General features: G+C 36.9%; 1 protein-coding gene across 1 annotated transcript in view; it reads left to right on the forward strand.

Annotated features, from left to right (window-relative positions):
* SPTA1 (spectrin alpha, erythrocytic 1) overlaps positions 1-22,384 on the forward strand; it is an 80,934-nt gene that overhangs the window by 33,317 nt on the left and 25,233 nt on the right. Inside the window, exons 22-28 of the mRNA XM_039850443.1 lie at positions 131-317; positions 1,865-1,966; positions 2,942-3,033; positions 3,895-4,039; positions 4,861-5,042; positions 17,892-17,991; positions 18,106-18,303. Of these exons, the coding sequence (XP_039706377.1) occupies positions 131-317; positions 1,865-1,966; positions 2,942-3,033; positions 3,895-4,039; positions 4,861-5,042; positions 17,892-17,991; positions 18,106-18,303 (1,006 nt within the window). The remainder of the gene's footprint in view (positions 1-130; positions 318-1,864; positions 1,967-2,941; positions 3,034-3,894; positions 4,040-4,860; positions 5,043-17,891; positions 17,992-18,105; positions 18,304-22,384) is intronic.

Consider the following 22,384-nt stretch of genomic DNA (forward strand, 5'->3'; position numbering starts at 1 on the left):
TCTCTCTCTCTCTCTCTCTCTCTCTCTCTCTCTTTGTCTCTTTCATTCTCTTTCTCACCCTACCTCTACTCTTCTTTGTTTTCTCCCTCCGTTATTGCATGTTTCCTATTCTCTTCATTTATCCACCTAGGTACCACTCCCTTCTTGATCAAGCAGAAGAACGTAGGCGTTGTCTATTGCAATGTTACAATGAGTTTTTGCTGGCCTATGAGGCAGAAGACATGCTGGACTGGATCCGAGATAAAAAAGCAGAAAACACTGGGGTAGATCTAGATGATGTTTGGGAGCTGCAAAAAAAGTTTGATGAGTTCCAAACGGTGAGAAAGAGGGACTGCTTCCATTAGACAGTTTTTTGAGATTATCGTTGTTTCCTTTCATCTCACATCTCCTAAGTAAGTCTTTAATTTCACATTTGTTAAATATCCTCCCCAAAGCCACTGAGAGTTCCAAATTTTACAACTTTCTTTGGGTATTGTAGGTTCAAGGAAAATTCAGAGAGAAGTAGCTACCTTAATTTTGCAGCCTGCAGTTTCTGCTACCTCCAAGTCTTGCAGGGAGTGCTGTTCTCCCTGAATTCTTCAAAACTTGCTCTATATTATACTGTGTTCCTGATGCCCAGATTGAGATGTGATGTTTTTGGACTCTGTGAAAAGTCTAATTTGGGGTCAGAAGTTGTGTGGGAAGATGGGAAGAACAACCTGACTTTACAACTAGACAGTTTCTAAGTTTCTGCCTACATAAAACCTTTCCATTCTCCTTTATTCTGACTCATTTTATTATTTTAATTAATGATGAGCATAGCCCCCCTTTTTTTCTTCTGGTAGTTTCCATATGGAATTCAAAGTGTTGTAAATAGATTAGATAGATAGATGACAGAGAGAGAGAGAGAGAGAGAGAGAGCGAGAGAGCGAGCGAGATATTATATTTTATTTTGGGGGACTATATAAAGAGAAAAGTGAAAGAAAAGGAAAGAAGTAAAACTATAAAAAGAACACCAGGAATGACATTTTCATGGAAAAACTTATTGAAAGGTTATTGTATAATGCAATGAACAATATTGTCACTGTAGACATTGTGATGAGCTTCCTAGAGTTGTTTCTTACAGCATACTTTAATATAAGCAGGTTGCAACTCTGTTAAGGAAATTTTGTAAAAGGTGGAGAAGTTTATATCAGTAGGAAGAATATTATATGTCTCAAATATAGATTCCTTTGTTGGTGTTATTTAATTTAGGAAAAACATTCATGTGTTAGCACCCCACTGTTCTAATAATAGAAGTTTTATAGAATGTTTTAAATGTCTTATAGGGAAAGGCTTTCTAACTATGAATTAAAATTCAGGTTCACTAAATGCACTAAAAGAAAAGATTGATAAATCTAATTAAAACAAAATAAAACTGTGATTTTTGCATGACAAATATCACCATAAACAAAGTTATGAGACAATCAACACATTGGGAGGAAATATTTGCAAGACATATTACAGATAAAGGGCTAATATGCCAGTATGTAAGTAACTTAAATTTAAGGAAAGAAATAACAAAGAAAAACTGACAAAAGGTAATAACAGGGGTGTGTGTGTGTGTGTGTGTGTGTGTGTGTGTGTGTGTGTGTGTGTAATCTAGGCAAATGATTGTACTCCATGCTTCAGATACACACTAGCCAAGTTTTGACAGTCACGGGTGTCAGGGAATATTAAAGGTATTCTTAGTGACAGATTGGAGGAAGGCAGCTCGTTGTACATTGAAGAGAAGGTTAGAAATATGTTTTAATACTTAGCCAAGTTAAGGCAAAGATGAGCAGGCAAGTATGAAAGATTCTCAAAAAGGAGATTTACACAGCTTTGGGAAAATTTTCTCACCTAGGATTTGAAAACCAATGAACCTCGACTGAGGGACATCAACAAGGTGGCTGATGATCTTCTATTTGAAGAGCTTTTAACACCAGAAGGAGCTCAGATACAGCAGGTAACTAAGATTCTTTTTATTTTTCTTCACTACCAGGTTGAACTTTAGGAGTCATTATTTCACTTAAATATACTCAACTTTATATTCCACAGATCAGCTAGGACATGCATAAAGTAATGAAAGTATAGAGTTGACTATAGAAAAGATAAAAGATAATAGTTCAAATAGTCTAGCCATTTATTCTAATCTGAAATCTTTAAGTTGCAACTCACCTATCCCCAATCAATACAGACACAAGAAACTCAATGCTCAAATACATGAATACAAAGAAAATGCAGATAAAAGAGCTGTAATAGTAGAGGTAAATCAAAGAAACTTACTGGAAGAGATAAGCCCTGATAAAGTCTGATGAAATAAAGAAAATAATATAAGTCAGTAGAGACCTGATTCAGATTCGGACCTATGGTTCCATAAAATATCTTAATTGATATTAATGGAATGGCTAATCCAGCTCTCTGGGTTGTCATAAACCAGTGAAGATGAGTTCTCTGCTGCTTTTTGTGGTGGTGTATAAGAAGTTAAAATGAAAAAAAAAAAAAGATTGTTCATAAGAACAATTTACTTACCCTCTATAGAAAAAAGAACTCTAAGAGTCTACTTTGTTTTGTCAATTCAGGATGCAGATATTATTTCTCCTAGAGAAATATAGTAGCTTCAAACTACCAATTCAATATTTTCCACTTATTTTTCAGAAGTTGTAATATAGTCACTGTGGCAACAAACATCAATTGCTACTCTAGGGTCGATAGTTCCACCTGGAAACAACAGTTTGGGAAGAAAAGTGATTCCCTTCTTAATTGCACTGGCATCAATGAGGCCAAAACTCAAGCTACCTAAGAAAGAAAGAAACCTATGCAATTTCTAAGGAAGATAACATAAAAACAACCATGACTTAAACTCTATCTAGTCTTCAGATACCACTGAGTAATCTAAGTCAGCTCCCTAGTTAAAGTCTAGTATGTCTGCCTCTTTTAGGAGCTGAATGCTCGCTGGAGCTCCTTGCAGAGGCTTGCAGAAGAACAGCGTCAGCTGCTGGGCAGTGCCCATGCTGTCCAAATGTTTCACAGGTGAGAATTTTAACCTTAAAAAGTACTGCTGTTCTAGAACACACTTAAAAAATTCCAAGTCTAGTTACTATAATAGAACCATAGCTATTACCATAACCCTTCTTTCTGAGATAAGGATAATAGGAGGTAAGATTTTTTAGTAGTAGACTCTTCATTTGTAGCATAGAATTCTCCCAAACAACAAATTTCAATTTTCAAGTGACTAGGTTGGGCCCTGGCACACAATTAGCTATATATATGACAGTAAACAAAACAAAGTAGAGACAAGAGGTTTAAGTAACTATATTTTGGAACTATAAGTAGATAGAAGAGAATCACAGATATCACAGTTACTTTAACTATTAATTCAACAATTTGTTATGTCTGATTTCCAAATCTGTCTACTCACACATGTAACTAACTGAACAACCAAATAAATGAACAAACATAGAAAATCAAACACCTTTATTGTGTATAAATGTATTTTTAAACATCTGGAGAAGGGAAAACTGAAATGCAGGTGGTTCTGGTTGTTTAGAATGGCTTTAGATGGAATGTCATGAAATATAATAGTTAAGGATGTAGCTCTGCAGTCAGGCTTCCTGGTTCAGACTTAGGCTCTTCCATTTAGCAGTAGTATAGCCTTAAGAAAAATATACTTAGCAACTTTAAGTTTCAGTTTTCTTATACGTAAAATGGCAATGATAATAGTAGCTATGCCTCAAGTAGCTGCTGGGAAAATTAAATGAGCATAAGTTCTAGCATATTAAAAAGGATGATGGCAATAATGATAATGATAGTGGTGGTGATGGTGAGGACTTTCTTATGAGTCTGTCTTTGGTACACATTATTATTCCTAAACTTTTTACTCTCATGTACCAGAGAAGCAGATGACATGAAGGAGCAGATTAAGAAGAAGTGCCAGGCCCTCAGTGCTGCTGACCCTGGCTCAGACCTGTTCAGTGTTCAGGCCCTTCAGCGACAGCATGAGAACTTTGAAAGAGATCTCATACCTCTCAGAGAAAAGGTAAGACATGAACTGCTAAGCTTTTCTAACATTTTCCTCTTCTTATTTTTACCAATGATGTTCTCTTCTGTGCTTTTATTTCCCAGTCTCTATTCCTACATTTCTCTTTATATTACTTCATGTTTATTCTAGTAACCTAGAACAAGGCCGCTAAAAGAACCTGCCCTAGGACCATTAACATGGAGGAAAAACATATTGGAAACATATTCACATATTATGTTAACTTCCTATTGTTCACATGTCTCTTTAATGGGTTCCAAGTGAGCAGAACTTACAGAAGCTAGTTGGAGGCCAGCAGCCTAAGATAAATAGGAAATGGTCATACCCAAGATAGCCAGACCTATGTCTGAGCATGATGCAGTTTCTTGCACAAGTAATTGAATGAGCTTAGTTTTACTTCTACCAATAAATGAACCCTGGAACTTGCCAGATAAACTTTGGGAATAATAAGAATCATCACACAGCATGCATTATCATGCAGGACAAAAAGAAGCACATAAATATCTATATTGGAAAGATCTTTACATTAAAAATCAGGGTCCCTGGGTTCCCTAATGATGCTGCCACTAACCAGCATTCATTTAAGCAAACTTCCCAACAGTCTTCTTTTTTTAAAATGTACACTTGTTTCAGTGTTGACTGCTTTGGGGAGTTATCATGTGTACCAATAGAGCTGACCTTTTAATTAATAAAGTAGTAAGATGTTCTTGTACCACAATGATGTCTGTTTGAGGACTGAGCATCCCCCAGGGCTCAGGACTTTTTTTGCTGAAGATCAGTTGTGACTCTTGACTAATTATTGGAGCTTTGTACTTCCCCAGGTGATCGTATTGGGAGAGACAGCAGAGCGACTCAATGAGTCCCACCCAGATGCCACTGATGACCTGCAGAGGCAGCGAATGGAGCTGAATGAGGCCTGGAATGACTTGCTGGAGTGTACAGAGGATCGTAAGGAGAACCTAAGTGAAGCCAAGAAATTCTACCTGTTCCTCAGCAAGGCCAGGTAAAGCTCAAAAGGCCACGTGGGTTGGCAATTTCTTGTTTGGCCCTTAAGTAGAGACTCTAGGAACAGTCTGGATATAGATGCTCTTCACTGTTGAGTTTGAAGTATATCTATCTCTATGTCTAGATAGTACCTCTGTTAAGGCACACAAATCTCAAGTTCAATAAAATCTCAAGCCATAAAATATTGAAGTTTGAAGAAATGTGAGGCCACCTAAGCCAATTAAGCTTCTATAGAGTATCTACACTCTTTCAGGGTGCTCTGTCAGGAGTTGTAGGATATGGACATTTTCATTCTGCTGGAAAGACAGAAAAGAATACAGATAGTCCAAAACATGCATCCTAACAAATAGATGGTACTATATACAAACAAAGGCACACAGATAAGAAAGATATGGCATATTCACAAAGTGTGCAGAGATAGCTAGAGCAAAGGTTTTGTATGTCACAGGGGTAAGGAGAAGTAGCAAGAGATAACCTTAGAAATGTTGAGATCAAATTCTAGATAATTATCATTGCCTCGATGAAGAGTCTACATATCACAATTTAGCAAATATACACTTCGTAAACAATTCCCACTTTCTTCCCCATTGTATAAGTCTGCCAGGAGGAATATTTAGAACTGAGAGTCCAGAAAGTAGTAGCTCACAATGTAATACTTTTGAAGAAAAAAGGAGAACTTTTGACAAATGATTGCAGTTGCTCTTGGCAACCTCCATCTCAATTCAGCATCTCTGGAAAGCTGTAGTTTTTTATATTTTTATTTTTTAAAGTTATAGTTAATGTACAATATTGTATTAGTTTCAGGTGTACAACACAATGATTAGACATTTATGTAACTTATGAAGTGATCACTCTGAAAAATCCAGTACCCATCAGACACCATACATAGTTATTACAATACTACTGACTATATCCCCCATGCTATACTCTACAACACCATGACTATTTTGTAACTACCAATTTGTACCTCTTAATCCCCTCCACCTTCACCCATCCTCTTACTATCCAATCTGGTAATCATCAAAATGCTCTCTGTATCTATGAACTTGTTTCTGTTGTTTGTTTGTTTATCCTGTTCTCTAGATTCCACATAGGATATTTGTTTTTCTCTATATGACTTACTCCATTTAGCACAATACCCTCTAGGTCCATCCATGTTGTTGCAGATGGCAAGATTTTCATTCTTTTTAATGACTGAGTAATATTCCATATATAATGGAATATTATTAAATATTCAAGTGTCAAGTGACACATTCTGCAGAAAAGAAAAAAGGCTTTATTTCCCAAAAGTACCACTAGTGTGTCATATGATACAAAAATCACACTATTCATCACTTCCACCATCTTCACCCATTGCTCACCACCGCTATTGCTCATGTGATAGAGATTCACAAAACTCTGTAATGAAATGTAGATCCTCCCTCAATCTACTAATTTAGCAGCTACACACCTGCTCCAACTATTCTGCAATGAAGAAGAAGTTATTCTGATATATGTATATATACATATATATATATAAATGAAATGTGAATCCTCCCTCATATATATATAATATTCCATTATATATGGAATATTACTCAGTCATTAAAAAGAATGAAAATCTTGTGTGTGTATATATATATATATATATATATATATATATACACACACGCCGCCTCTTCTTTAACCATTTATCCATTGATAGACATCCAGGATGCCTCCATATCTTAGCTACTGTAAATAACGCTGCAAAGAACATATGGATTTATGTCCCACATATAAGTGATGTCATATGGTTTTCAACTTTTTCTATCTGGCTTATTTCACTCGGCATGATTATCTCAAGATCCATCAATGCTGTCACAAATGGAAGTATTTCATCTCTTCTTATAGCTGAATAATATTCCATTGTATACTTGTACCACATCTCCTTTATCTAATCATCTATAGTAGGACATTTTGGTTGCTTCCATGTCCTGGCCATCATGAATAATGTTGCTGTGAACATCAGGCTACATATATCTTTTCAGATAAATGTTTTCAAGTCTTTGGGGTAAATATTCAGTAGAGGGATTGCTGGATTGTATGATAGATTAATTCTTAGTTTTTCTGAGAAAACTCCATACTGTTTTTCATAATGGTTGTACCAATTTGCAGTCCTACCAACAGTGTTTGAGGGTTCCTTTTTCTCCATATCTTCTCTAACACTTGCTATTACTTGTCCTGTTGATAATAACCATTTTTATAGGTGTGAGATGATATTTCATTGTGATTTTGATTTGCATTTACCGAAGAGTTAGTGAAGTTGAACATCCTTTCATATGTTTGTTGGTCATTTGTATACCTTCTTGGGAGAAGTGACTGCTCAGGTGCTCTGCCCATTTTTTAATTAGACTGCTTATTTTTTTGTTGTTATTGAGTTATATGAGTTCTTTGTGTATTTTGGATATTAGGCCCTTATGAGAGACATTGCTTGCAAATATATTCTCCCATTCAGATGATTCTGTCTTTGCCTTGTTGAAGATTTCTTTTGCTATGCAGAAGCTTTTTAGTTTGATGTAGTCCCATTCATTTATTTTTGCTTTTACTTCCCTTACATTTGAGGTTAAATTCATAAAATCGTCTTCAAATCCAACGTTCATGGGTTTAGTTCTTATGTTTTCTATGCAATTTATTGTTTCGGGTGTTATATTCATGTCCTTAATCCATTCTGAGTTAATTTTGGTGTGTGGTGACAGAACAGTCTAGTTTCATTCTTTTACAAATGACTTTCCAGTATTCTCAACACCATTTATTGAAGAGATTTTCCTTTCTCTATTGTATGTTTTTAGCTACTTTGCCAAAAATGATTTGTCCATATAAATATGGGTTTACTTCTGGACTCTCAATTCTGTTCCACTGGTCTGTGTCTGTTTTTCTACCAATACCATGCCATTTTGATTATTATCCCTTTGCACTGTAATTTGAAATCAGGCAGAGTGAACCTCCATCTTGTTCATTTTTCTCAGGATGGCCTTGGCAATTCAGGGTCCTTTGTGCCTCGATATAAATTTGATAATTTTTTGTTCTATTTCTTTAAAAAATGCTGATGGGATTTTGATGGAGATTGAATTAAATTCGTGTAATGCTTTAAGTAATAAGTTAGTTTTAACTCTTGGTTTTTCCAATCCAAGAGCACGAAATATCTTTCCATTTATTTGTGTCTTCTTCAGTTTCTCTTACCAAGATTTCGTAGTTTTCATTATATACATCCTTCACATGTTTCATTAGGTTTATTCCTAGAAAATTTATTATTTTTTGTTGCAATTGCAAAAGGAATTTTTTTTTAAATTTCTTTTTCTGATAATTCATCAATATAGTATAAAAACATTATGGATTTTTGAACATTGATTTAGTATCCTGAAACTTTACTATATCCGCATATTTTTCTAGTAGTATTCTTTTTGAATCTTCAGGGCATTCTATATAGGGAATCAAGTAGTGACAGTTTGACAGTTTGACTTCTTCATTTCCTATTTGGATACCTTTTATATCTTTCTCTTGCCTGATTGCACTCACTAGGACCTCCAATTTTATATTGGATAACAGTGGCCATTGTGGACAGCATTGCCTTGTTTCTTATCTTAGAAGGAAGGTTTTAAATTTTTCACCATTAACTATAATGTTAGCTGAGGGATGTCCAATATGGCCTTTATTATATCAAGTTATTTTCCTTCTATACTATTTTTAAGTGTTTTGGTTGTAAATAGATGCTGTATATTGTCAAAGGCTTTTTCTGCATTTATTGATTTGATCATATGATTCTTTTTTATTTTGTTTATGTGGTATGTCACATTAACGATTTGCATATGTTAAACAATCCCTGTGCCACTGGGATGAAGCCCACTTGATCATTGTGTATAATCTTTTTAATATGTTGTTGTATTTGGTTTGCTAGCATATTATTAATATTTTTGCATCTGTGTTCATGTGAGATATTGGTCTGTAGTTTGTGTATGTGTGTGCATGTGTGTGTGTGTCTTATCTTTACCAAGTTTTGGTATCAGGGTAATATTGGCCTCATAATATAAGTTAGGAAGTATTGATTCTTCTTCAATTTTTTTTGGAAGAGTTTGAGGAGAATAGGTGTTAAATCTTTTAATGATTGATAGAATTCACTGGTGAAACCATCTGGTCTTGGACTTTTACTTTTTGGTGGGTGTTTGATGATTGATTAATTTACATACTGCTGATCAGTCTATTTAAATTTTCCAGATTTCTTAATTCAGTCGAGGAAGGTTCTATATTTCTAAGAAATTTTCTATTTTTTCTAGTTTATTAAATTTGGTGTTACATAGTTTTTCATAGTAGTCTAGTATGATCCTTTGCTGTGTCTATCATACTTTCTGCTTTCATCGCTGATTTTGCTTATTTGTGTCTTTTTTTTTTTCTTTAGTGAATCTAGCCAGGGATTTGTTAATGTTATTAAACTTCTCAAAGAACCAGCTCTTTGATGCATTCATTTTTTCACCTTATCTGTTTGTCCTCGATTTCATTTAATTCTGCTCTAATTTTGATTATTTCTTTCTTTTTACTGACTTTAGGATTCATTTGTTTTTCCTAGTCTAGGTTTCTTTCTTTCTTTTTTTTTTTTAAGATGAAGCATTAGGTTGTTTATTTGGGCTCGTTCTTGTTTATGGAGATAGGCCTGTAATTATATGAACTTTCCTTTTATGATAGCTTTTGCCATAACCAAAAGTTTTGATGTGTTGTACTATCATTGTCATTCATTTCTATGTATCTCTTGATCTCTCTTTTTATTTCTTCTCTGACTCAGTCATTGTTTAGTAACATGAGGTTTAATCTCCATGCATTTGTGGTTCTTCTCGATTTCTTTTTATAGTTGATCTCCAGCTTCAAAGCATTATGATCAGAGAATATGGTTGATATGATTTCAACCCTCTTATATTTGTCGAAGTTATTTCTGTGTCCCAGTATGTGGTCCATCCTTGAGAAGGTTCCATGTGCACTAGAGAGGAATGTATAAGCAGCTGATCTGGGATGAAAAGCTCTGTAAATGTCAATTATGTCCAGTTGGTCTAATGTGTCATTTAAAAATGGTATTCCTTTATTGATTTTCTGTTTGGATGATCTGTCCATATCCGACAGTGGAGTATGTAGGTCTCCTACTACGATAGTGGTTTGGTCTATTTCTCCCTTTAGTTCTGTTCGTAATTGCTTTATATATTTTGTGGCTCCCTGATTGGGAGCATAGATATTAATAAGTGTTATGTCTTCTTGGTGCATGATTCCCTTTATCATTATGAAGTGTCCCTCAGTATCTTTGTTTACCTTTTTTTTATTTTGAAGTCTATTTCATCTGATATTAGTACCACAATTCCCACTTTTCTCTGAATACCATTTGCTTGAAATATCATTTTCCACCCTTCACTTTGAGTCTATATTTGTCTTTGGAGCTGAGATGTGTTTCCTGGAGGCAGCATATGGTTGGGTTTTGTTTTTTGATCCATTCTGCAACTCTGTGTCTTTTCATTGGTGAGTTCAGTCCATTTACATTTAGGGTGACTATTGAAATAAGAGATCTTCTTATAGCTATTTTATCTTTTGCTTTCTGGTAGCTCAGTATTTCCATTGCTTCTTTGTCCTTGTGTTTCTATTTTCTTTATTTTGGTGGTTTTTTTGCATTTTCCCTCTGGTTCTTCTTGTTTTATATTATATACTTCACTTCTAAATCTTTGGTGTGTGGTTGCCATTATGAATATGTAAAGGATAATGATATATATACAGTCATCCATTTTCTTCTGTGCCTTATCTCCATTCTCCTTTATAATTTGGATCTTTGAATCCTCCTCTTTTCAGTCATTGTTGTCTCATTTGTCCTTATGTATGCTGAATGTTCATTATGATCTTGCTATAGCAAATCTTCTTATTGTTTAAACTTATAATGTCCTTTTTTTAGTAAGGGTTGTACTCCTCTGCTTCTGTCTGCTTTCTAGTCACCTTATTCATATTTACATTTTTTTTGTTGTTATTATTTTGTTTTAGGTGAGCTGATGCCTTCCAATATTTCATGTAGTGCAGGCCTCATAGTGGAGAATTCCCTCAATTTCTGTATGTCTGGAAAGGTCTTAATTTCTCCTTCATAGGTAAAGGAGAGCTTAGCTGGATACACTATTCTAGGCTGGTAGTTCCTCTCACTTAATAGTTTAAATATTTAATTATATTCCTTTCTGGCTTGTAAGGTCTGCATTGAGTAGTCTGATGATAATCTAATGGTTTTTCCTTTAGAAGTTACTCTTTTCTTCTCCCTGGCTGCCCTGAGAATTCTATCTTCATTGTCGATTTTTGATAACTTCAATACAATGTGTCTTTGTGAAGGCCTTTTTTGGTTGAGAATATTGGGTGTTCCGTTTACTTCTTGAATTCCAAGTTCTAGCTCCTTCCTTAGATTTGGGAAATTCTCATCCACTATTTGTCTGAAAATATTTTCTAGTCCTTGCTCCTTTTCCTCATCTTCGATAATGCCCATTATTCTTATTTTGCCTCTCCTGATAGTATTAGCTAGTTTTTGTATTTCTCTTTCATTATTTTTTATTCTTTGGTTTCTCTCTTCTTCCTTCTGATTTCTTTCTAGATTTCTGTCTTTGATATCACTGATCCTTTCCTCCATTTGGTTAACTCTATTTCCCAAGCTTGCTATTTCATTTTTCAACTCTTGCAATATGTTTTTTTCCTCCATAAGATCTATTTTGTTTTTTTCAATCTCTTTGCTCTGCTCATCTAGTTGTTTTTCTATTCCTGAAATTTTTGATATAACTCATTTCTGAACTCATTGAGTTTTTTCAGAAGTACCATCCTGAATTCTCTGTCATTTAAGTCACTTATTTCTATATCTGTAAGCTTATTTTCCAAAGATTTTTCTCTTTCTTTAGAGATGCCTTATCACCTTGGTTGTTTATGGTGTTTAATGGACTATTTCTCCACCTGGAAGTGTATTCTGCTGTTTTTTCCAGAAAGAAGATTTATTACTTAAAGGTCTGTCTTTAGCCCGTTACAATGAAGGTGCTTTTCTTTTGTTTCCAATAGGTGGAATCTAAGCCTCTTGGATCCCTGCTTTATATAAAGCCTAAATAATGTTTTTCCTTTTTCTAAATTTTTTTGTAGAAATTTATTCACACTCACTACTCTCAGTTTTAGTCCCTGTCAGTGTTAGCAAATAGTTTTGGTAGCATTTGCTCAGATTCCCCTAGGGCTCTGTGGTGATCGGTCTTGGAGGGTGGGGTGAAGGGTCTTCTGTGTTGGGAGTTGGGGACTGTGGCTCAGCCTCGGTTTTGCAACCGTGCCCAGTAAAAATCAACTGTTGTTTCTCTGCAGCACCATCTCACTTCTCTCCTTTCTGCCGTGGTGACTGGGCTCTGCTGCCAGCTGTGTAGACGTCCCAGCACTGCCAGGAATGGTTGTTCAGGGAAGTCTCCACATCTTCACCCCTCCTCGTTCTCCTGCAAGGAGCTCTGGTGACTGCAGGAGGAAGCTTCTTTATTTCTTCCAGTCCACTGCCCGACACCCGGGATTCTGACCTATGGTAGTTATGTGCAGATCCTATGTTGAGATGTAGTGGTGTGCAGTTTGGGTGTTTTTTGTTCAGTTTTAGATGTTCAGCTTATTGTTGTTTCAACGGGAGAGAACTGAGGACGTCTCTCACTCTGCCATTTTTCTTAGAATCTTCCAGTCATTATTTCTTGAAATAGGTTTTCAATTCCTCACTCTCTCTGTTCTCTGGTATATATATTCTCTGGTATGTATATATATATACACACACACATATTTTATTTTTGTCTTCCCATTTGGGCCGCCTAATCATGTTCATTTCTATGTATTAGGCAGGGCTTTTCTATCTCCTGGTTTTAGTAGAGCGCACTTATGTAGTAGGTGTGCTGTGGGTTCTAGTAGCACAGTCTTCCCTGATCACCTGAGCCAGATGCTCCAAGTGTGTCTCTTTTGTGGGTTGTGTGTATCTCCAGTTGTAGTTGAGACTTGGTTACTGTTTGGTCATCAGTGGGAGAGATTGATGCTTGAGTTGATTTGTCGTGATGACTGGCCATGACCAGTGGAGGAGCTGTTCTGCAGGGTCTGACTCTACAGAGCAGGATTCGCTTTAGTGAGACTTGGGTACCTGCTCTGTCTGCACTTTAGGTGTGTTGTCCTCAGATGTAACCCTGGGTGGTGCTCTTGGTACTCTGGCTCAGACTAAAGCTGGCCACCAGGACAGCAGGTTGGGGCTTTTGGGAGAAGCCTTGCCATAGGCCAAGTTCAGCTGTAGTCTGTGCCCTCCCCAGGGCTACTTCACATGAGGCACCAAGCAATTCACAAATATCCATCACCCACATTGGGCTTGGAAGTGCCTTGAGCGTCCAAGACACAAACCTAGTCTGGTTGCTGTTAGGGACATGTAGAGGCCATATGCTGTTTTTTAAACTTTTTTAAACATTTGAGAGACTTTAGGAAAATCTGCAATATGAGCCAAGGCAGGCTATTTGTATGGAAAAGTCCCTGAAAGAGGCTTGGGTGGGATTGCACGTTGGAAGGAGCAGTCTCAGGGAATCACTGTTAGCCATATTGATGGAGACTCAGATGTGACACCTGCCTGGGTTTACAAGCCTGGCAGGGAAGGGATGCACAAAGGAACAATGCCTTCTGCCAGCAATTGTGTCTGGGTGAAAACTGCCCTTCCAGCACTTATCCTGAAGCCAGACCACTCAGTTCCTCCCCAATGGCCCTGGCACCTTTTGAACACTGCCCCTGCACTGAATCTCAGAGCAAGTAAGTCCATGCTCAGGCTATGACTCCTGCAGCCCTCTGTCTCACTCAGCCACAATCTCTGCTGGTTTTCACAGCCAAAAGTTGTGTGAATTCCTCTCCTTGGCACTGGAACCCTGGGCTGGGGATCTGGGACTCCTCACTCCTCCAGGGGGACCTCCTCAACCGAGATTTTTCTCCCAGTTCTCAACTGCCACATCCAGATGTGGGACCAGTAACTTTTACACCTCCATCCCTCCTATCAGTCTCGAGGTGACTTCTTCTGTCTTTCCAGTTGTAGGACTTCTGTTTAGCTAGATTCACGCAACTCCCAATGCTGAATATTCTGTAGTTTAGATGTAATTTTGGTTGATTGCCAGTGAAAACAAGCACAGCATTTACCTACTTCACTATCTTGACCAGAAGTCAAGAGCTATAGTTTTTTTTTAATTAACTATATATATATATATATATATATATGTAAATTATCAGTTATACTTGGCCTACAGTACTATATTAGTTTAAAATGTACAACATAGTGATTAGAAATCCACATAACTCACAAATTGATCACTACAATAAATCTAGTGCCCCTTTGACAACATATATAGTTATTACAATAGTAATGACTATATATTTTATGCTATACATTCTATCTCCATTTTGTAACTTCCAGTTTGTACTTCTTACTCCCTTCCACATTTTCACTGACCCTCCCAACTCCCTTCCCATCTGGTAACCCTTAAAATGTTCTCTGTATCTATGAGATTGTTTCTGTTTGCTTGTTTATTTTGTTCTTTAGATTCCACATATATGTGCAATCATATGGCATTTGTCTTCCTCTATCTAACTTACTCCATTCAGCACAGTATCCTCTAGGGCCATTATGAAATATCTTTTTCCATTCCCTTACTTTTACTCTCTGTGTGTCTTTTAATCTGAAGCAAGTCTCTTGTAGGCAGCATATGTAAGGGTCATGTTTTCTTATGAATTCAGCCATCTTTTTTTTTTTTTGATCAGAGAATTTAACTCTTTTTTATTTGAAGTACTAGTTGATAGGTATGTAGTTACTGTCATTCTTTATTTAATATTTGGTATATATTTTTTCTCCTAATTAAAGAAGTCCCTCAAACATTTCTTATAACACTGACTTGTGGTGATGAACTTCTTTATCTTTTTTTTTTTTGGTCTGGGAAACTTTATCCGTCCTTTGATTTTAAATAATTTTGCTGGGTAAAATAATCGTGGTTATAGGTGTTAAGTTTTCAGCACTTTGAATATTTTGTGCCAAGCCCTCCTGGCTGTAAAGTTTCTGTTGAAGAATCGACTGACAGTCCCATGGGCATTCCCTTATGTGTAACTAATTGCTTTTCTCTGGCCGCTTTGAAGATTTTTTCTTTGTTTTTAACCTTTTGCATTTTAATTATGATGTGTCTTGGTGTGGGTATCTTTGCGTTCACCTTGTCTGGGACTCTCTGAACTTTCTGAGGTTGTATGTCTATTTCCTTCACCAGGTTAGGGAAGTTTTCTGTCATTATTTCTTGGTTTTCAATTTCTTGCTCTCTTCTTTTTCTGGTAACCCTATAATGTGAATATTGTTACGCTTGATGTTTTTCCGGAGGCTTCTTAAACTGTCTTCATTTTTTGGATTACTTTTTCTTGTTGCTGTTCTGATTGGGTGTCCTCTGCTACCCCATCCTCTATGTCACTGATTAGATCCTAAATTTCACCCTTTCTATTTATTCACTATAACGCAGTCTTCATCTCAGATATCATATTCTTCATTTCTCAGTGGCTCATTATGTTTACCATCTCCATTTTTATGTTTTTATCTCTTTGTTAAAGTGTTCACTGAGTTCATCTACTCTTTCTCTAAGTTCATTGAACATCTTTGTAACCAGTGTTTTGAACTCTGTATCTGGTATATTGTTTGTCTCCATTTCGGTGAATTCTGTTTCTAGAGCTTTGTTCTGTTCTTTCATGTGGGACACACTCCTTTGTCTCACCATTTTGGCTGCCTCTCTGCGTCTGTTTCTATGTATTAGGTAGAGTTCCTAAATCTCCATCTCTTAGTAGAGTGGCTTTATGTAGTAGGTGTGCTGTGTGTGGCCCCTTTGCACAGATGTGAGAGAACTTGCTCCAACTGCAGACCGAGTTTGCCACATCCTGTGCACCTCTGGGGCCACCTGGTAAGAGTCACCGAGCAATCCACATATAGCTGCCACCTGTGCTGAACTTATGGGTGCCTCAAGGGGCCGGGTCAGAAACCAAGGCCAGCTGCCGCTGGTGCAAGGCTTGGGGCTGTTTAACAAAAGATACAGGGAATGCTGAGGCCAGATGCTGCTTGTTTGGGTTTTGTGAGTCTTTGAGAGATTCTATGAAAGTGCACAACAGGAGCCAAAACAGCCTATTTGTATGGAATAAATCACTGAAAGTGGCTTGAGTGGGCCCACAAGGTGGGAGAGGTGGGGTTCTCAGGAAACTCCCTGGGAAGAGTGACCTATATTATCCAGGTTGATGGAGCCTGAGTCTGCAGGCTGGAAGTGGAGAGGGCTCAAGAAAGGAACAATGGCTTCAGCCTGCACCTCTGTTCAGGAGCCAGCTGCCCCCTCCAGCTTTCACTCTAAAGCCCAGCAGCTCAGCACCTCCCTATATGTCTCTAGCACCCCTTGAGCAGCTGCCCCAGCACTGGAGCTCAGAGTAGGCGAGTTTGTCAGTAAGGCCTTTAAGAGGAAGGTCTCCGCTTCCCTCAGCCTTTAATCTCACTAAGTCGCAACCTCTGCTGGTTTTCACAGCCCGAGGTTGTGCGACTTTTCATCCCAGCACTGGAACCCTGAGCTGAGGAGCCCAGTGTGAAACCGAGACTCCTTGCTTCTAAGGTGGGGGAGGTGGTTCTGCAGTCAAGATAGCCCTCTTGATTCTCTCTCACCGCTCGTGATTGTGGGATGGGCCATTTCATGTCTTCACCCTTCCAAATGTTATGAGGTGACCTGTTCTAGGTGACCTAGTTGTGAGGCTTTTGTTCAGCCAGACCTCTGGCAATTCTGCATACTGGTCGCTCTGTAGTTTTGTTATAATTTTGGCGTAGTCACTAGAGGAAGTGTGTACAGCCTTTACCTCCTACATCATCTTGAATCTCTCTATGAGCTACAGTTTTTTTTTCATATGGTAAGAATAAATAGCAACTATAAGCATTTCCTGCAAATAATATTGTGCTCATATACCTGTGTGTGTGTGTGTGTGTGTGTGTGTGTGTATTCTACCTGAACTTCATGTTCCAAGTCAAGTTTTGCCTCATTCCCTTTATGAAATCTTACTCTTTAATGTACAGTGGTAATATTCCCACCCTCAGAGGAAGTCTACCACTTTATTTTACCACTTTATGATACTTGCTTTTTCAGTTGTTTTATATTTTAAAAATATATGACCTACCAGGAGGCACAAATATGCCATTTTTACAATGTTTGATATTTAATAAGCACCTAACAAAATTTAGTTTTTTTCATAAGAGAATAAATTGGTTTGCAAAAGAGATTGTTCTGCCCTAGACAAGCCTTATTTGAGATTCCATATTAAGATAGATCTTTAAACCTAAGAATCTACTTTAAAGGATCAAGAATCATTAGGATTAATGGAATATAGACTGGTCTAAGATTCCAGGGTCTGAATTCTAGTCCAGATGTCTGTTTTTAATTATATCACATGGGCAAATCACTTATTATTCTCTAAGCTGACTTCCTCATCTCCAAAATATAAATAAATAAGTAAATAAGTAAATAAGTAAATAAATAAATAAATAAATAAATAAATATTAAAAAAGAATTCCCAGAACTCTATACAGGACTATTACAACAATTGAAAGAAATAATATGTGAAGAGATTTTCAAATGCAAAGAATTGCTATTATTGTCATGCAGTGAAAATGACAAACTTATGATCTGTGAAGCATGTAAAGTTGGAGAGAAAGTATTAATCTGGAAATATTTTCTATAAAGAAAAAAGCCCAAGGACAGACAGCCCTGTAGCAAGTTGCAAGGTTTTATTGTCAATTCCAATGTGCCTATTTTTCCAGAGACCTACAGAATTGGATCAGTGGCCTTAGTGGCATGGTATCCTCACAGGAGCTAGCCGAGGACTTAACTGGTACTGAGATCTTGATGGAGCGGCACCAGGTATGGGTACAAAAGACATAGCCACTGGTCACATGATTTCACAACCTTCCCTCATGTTACAACTTTGATAGAATGTCATTGGCCTGACCAGTCTCTTCCCCCTTTTCCCCACAGGAACATCGTGCTGACATGGAGGCTGAGGCTCCTACTTTCCAGGCCTTAGAAGACTTTGGTGCAGAACTTATAGGTAGTGGGCACTATGGCAGGCCTGAAATCGAAGAAAAGCTTCACGCTGTTAGACTAGAGAGAAACAATTTGGACAAAGCTTGGGAACGACGCAAGAAGATGCTAGATCAGTGTCTGGAGTTGCAGGTACAGCTAATACCTTATCATTGAGTGGAATTAACAGTCTGTTTTTCCTATGCAATTTTACATGGTTAGTACAGGTATTTATTTCACAAGACCTCTCATGCCGTAAGTATAGAGCATCTCTTAATTATCCGACATCATATTCTCTTCTTTGTGGATTGATTATTGTGGTATTCTTTGCCCTTATGCCTATTAAAAAAGCCAAACAAAATGTAGTCAGTCCTGGGCATGAATTATTATAATTTATTAATAGATTGAGATTTTGATTGATTTTTTTTGAGAACCTACTTTGTGCTGGGCTTGAAAACACAAAGATTAATAAGATAATGTCCCTTTTCTTAAATAGTGAAATTAGACATGTAGACAGATAATTCTGGTACAGTAAGATAGTTATTAATGAAACAAAATGTATGAAAGTTTTAAAGCTAAAGAAGGGGGAGTGATTAACACTTTTAAGGGAAATGATTGAGTGTCAGAAGCTACCCTGAAGAATAGTATTTACAAGTCTTAAAGAAATAACCAGCCAATACTCATCAGGTGTATGATATGTGGAATAGCACCCAAGAATGAACTAAAGTTTATATAAAATTTAAAATGTGTTTTCATGGAAGTGTAAAAGTCCACTATAGTCACCTCCCATTTCTTTGTGAGAGATATGTTTCAGTGGACCCTATGAGTGCCTATAACCACAGGTAGTATCAAACTCTATATATACTATGTTTTTTCCTATACATATATAGTTATTATAAAATATAATTTATAAATTAGCCACAGTAAGATATTACTAATAACAACTAATAATAAAATAGAACAATTATAACAATATACCATAATAAAAGTTATGTGAACGGCTTTGAGGCATTATTTTCTTTCTATAAGTACTTTATTCCACTGCCTAGTTGTCTTGTGTGTTTGTTTTTAACCACATAATAATTTGTTCCATTGCCTTGCATTTTCAATAACATAGATTTATTTCTTTTTTCTTTTATTCTTTCTATTTTTCTTTATTTGCGTCACCATATTTTTCTTTTTTTGTGTATATATATTTATTTATTTATTTTTCAATTACAGTTGGCAGATGATTTTATACTAGTTTCAGGTGTACAACATAGTGATTAAATATTTATATAACTTATGAAGTGATCACCCCAATAAATAGTACCCATCTAACGCCATGCAATATTATTAACTATATTCTTTATGCTACTTTTATCTCCATGACTATTTTGTAACTACTAATTTGTACTTCTTAATCCTTTCCCCTTTTTCACACATTACCCAGGTCCCTTCCCACCTGACAACCATCAGAAGTTCTCTTATCTATGAGTTTGTTTCTGTATTGTTTATTCACTTATTTTGTTCTTTAGAGTCCATATATAAGTGAAATCATGTAGTATTTGTCTTTCTCTGTCTTATTTATTTCATTCAGCATAATACCCTCTAGGTCCACCCAGTTGTTGCAGATGGCAAGATTTCATTTTTATGACTGAGTAATGTTCCATTGTATATATGTCCCACCTTTTTTATCCATTCATCCACTGATGAACACTTAGGTTGCTTCCATATTGGCTACTATAAATAATACTTCAATGAAGATAGATGCATATGTTTTTTTGAATTAGTGTTTTCAGTTTCTTCAAATAAATAGCCAGAAATGAAATTACTAGGTTCTTCTTTGTCTCTTGTTATAGTCTTTGTTTTAAAGTCTATTTAGTCTGGTATAAGTATTGTTACCACAGCTTTTTTGCTTGTTTGTTTCTATTCGTATGAAATATATTTTTCCATTTCTTTACATTTAAACTATGTGCATCTTTTGATCTAAAGTGAGTTTCTTGTAGGCAGCACATGTAAGGGTCTTGTTTTCTTATTCATTTAGCCACTCTATGTTTTTGTTGCTATTATTATTATTATCACTATTATTAGTTTCAGGTATACAGCAGACTCACCCTTTTTTTTTTTGATTGGAGCATTTAATCCATTGACATTTTAAGTAATTGTCGATAGATATATAGCTATTGACATTTAAAATTTAATTTTGATCCTTTTTTCTTCTTTTTAAAGAGTCTCTTTAACATTTCTTATAATATTCATTTGGTGGTAATGAACTCCTTTCACTTTTTCTTGTCTGGAAAGCTTTTTATCTATCCTTTAATTCAAAATGATAGCTTTGCTGGTAGAGTAATCTCGTTTGTAAGTCCTTGCTTTTCATCACTTTGAATACTTCATGCCAGTCTCATCTGGCTTGCAGTGTCTGTTGAGAAGTCAGCTGAAAGTTTTATAGAAGTTCCTTTATAGGTAATTAACTGTTTTGCTCTTGCTGCTTTTAAGATTCTCTCTGTCTTTAAACTTTGGCATTTTAAGTATGATGTGTCTTGGTGTTGGCCTGTTTAAGTTTATCTTGCTTGGGACTTTCTGTGCTTTCTGGGCTTGCAGGTCTATTTTCTTCACCAAGTTTTCTGTCATTACATCTTCAAATAGGTTTTCAATTCCTTGGGCTCCCTCTTTTCCTTCTGGTACCCCTAAGATGCCAATCTTGGCGTACTTTACATTGTCCCAGAGACTCCTTAAATTATCCTCACTTGATTGGACTTTTTTTTCTTTTTGTTGTTCTAATTGGGTGTTTTCTGCTACCTTGTCTTCCAAATCACTGATTCAATCCTCTGCTTCATCTAATTTGTTGATTCCCTCTATGTATTCTTTATTTCAGTTATTGTATTTGTCATTTCTGACTGGTTCTTTTTTATGTTTTCTATCTCTATGTTTATGTTTCCTTTATTTGTTGAAGTTCTCACTTAGATCATTGCACATTCTTATAACCTGTGTTTTGAACTCTGCATCTGGTAAATTGCTTGTCTCCATTCTATTTATTTCTTTTTCTGAAGTTTTCTCATTTTCTTTCATTTGGGACATGTTTCTCTGTCTTCCCATTTTGGCTGCCTACCTGTGTTTGTTTCTATATATTTATTAGGGCTGCTATTTAACCCAGTCTCAGTAGAATGGCCTACATATTAGATGTCTAGTAGGGCTTAGTGGCACAGTCTTTTCTGATCACCTGAGCTGGATGCTACAAGTGTGTCCCTTGTGTAGGTTGTGTATGGCCTCTTGATGTAATTAAGCCTTGATTCCTCTTGCCACATCAGTGGGAGGGACTGCCCCTGAAACTGATTAGCTATGAGGACTGTCTATGACTACAGTGGAGCAGCTGTTTTTCAAGGACTGACCCTACAGAGCAGAATTCACTTTAGCAGAGCTCTGGTACTTGCCGCGTTTGTACTTTTGGTATGTTGTTTGTGGAGGTAGCTCTGGTGTGGTCTGTGCCTGGCCACTAAGTATTTTAGTTCTGGGGCCTCTTGGGAGGGGCTCTGGTGTAGGTCAAGTTTACCCATTGCCCGTGCCCTGCCTGAGAGCAGTTGGTATGAGCTACAAAGTGATCTTCAGATGATTGCCAACTGTTCTGGCCCTGGAGGTGCCTGGGCAAGGCTAAGCTGTGAACTGAAGCCAGCTGCCACTAGTGATAGATTTGGAACTGTTTACCAAGAGGCAAGGGGCACACCAAAGCCAAATACTGTTTGTTTGGTGTTTGTGAACATTTGAAAGATTTTAGGAAAGTCTGTAGCAAAGTCTGTAGCAAGGTCTGTAGCAAAAGCAGGCTGTTCCTATGGAAAACCCACTGGAAGTAGCTTGAGTGGGCCCACAAGTTGGGTGGGTTGGAGTCTCAGGGAATCACCAGGGCAAAGTGAATGGAATTAGCTAGTTTGATGGATACTGGGAACTGGGTGTGCAGACTGGGTGAGAGAGGGTTCAACAGAGGAACAATGGCTTCCAGCAGTACTTCTATCTGAGAAAAAGCTGTCCCTCCAGCCCTTGCCCTGAAACCAGACTCAGTTCTTCTCCGTATATCCCTAGTGCCTTTTGAGCTGCTGCCCAATCATCTGAAGATCACTTTGTAGCTGGAGCTCAGAGGAAGCAAGTCCATCAGCAGTAAGTCCATATGCAAACCCTTGAAGAGGAATGTCTGCGATGTCCTCAGCCTTCCATCTCACTCAGCCACATCTCTGCTCATTTTTATAGCCAGAATTTATGA

Source organism: Pteropus medius, unplaced genomic scaffold, assembly GCF_902729225.1.
Source record: "Pteropus medius unplaced genomic scaffold, Ma_sr-lr_union100, whole genome shotgun sequence".
Lineage (NCBI taxonomy): Eukaryota > Metazoa > Chordata > Mammalia > Chiroptera > Pteropodidae > Pteropus > Pteropus medius.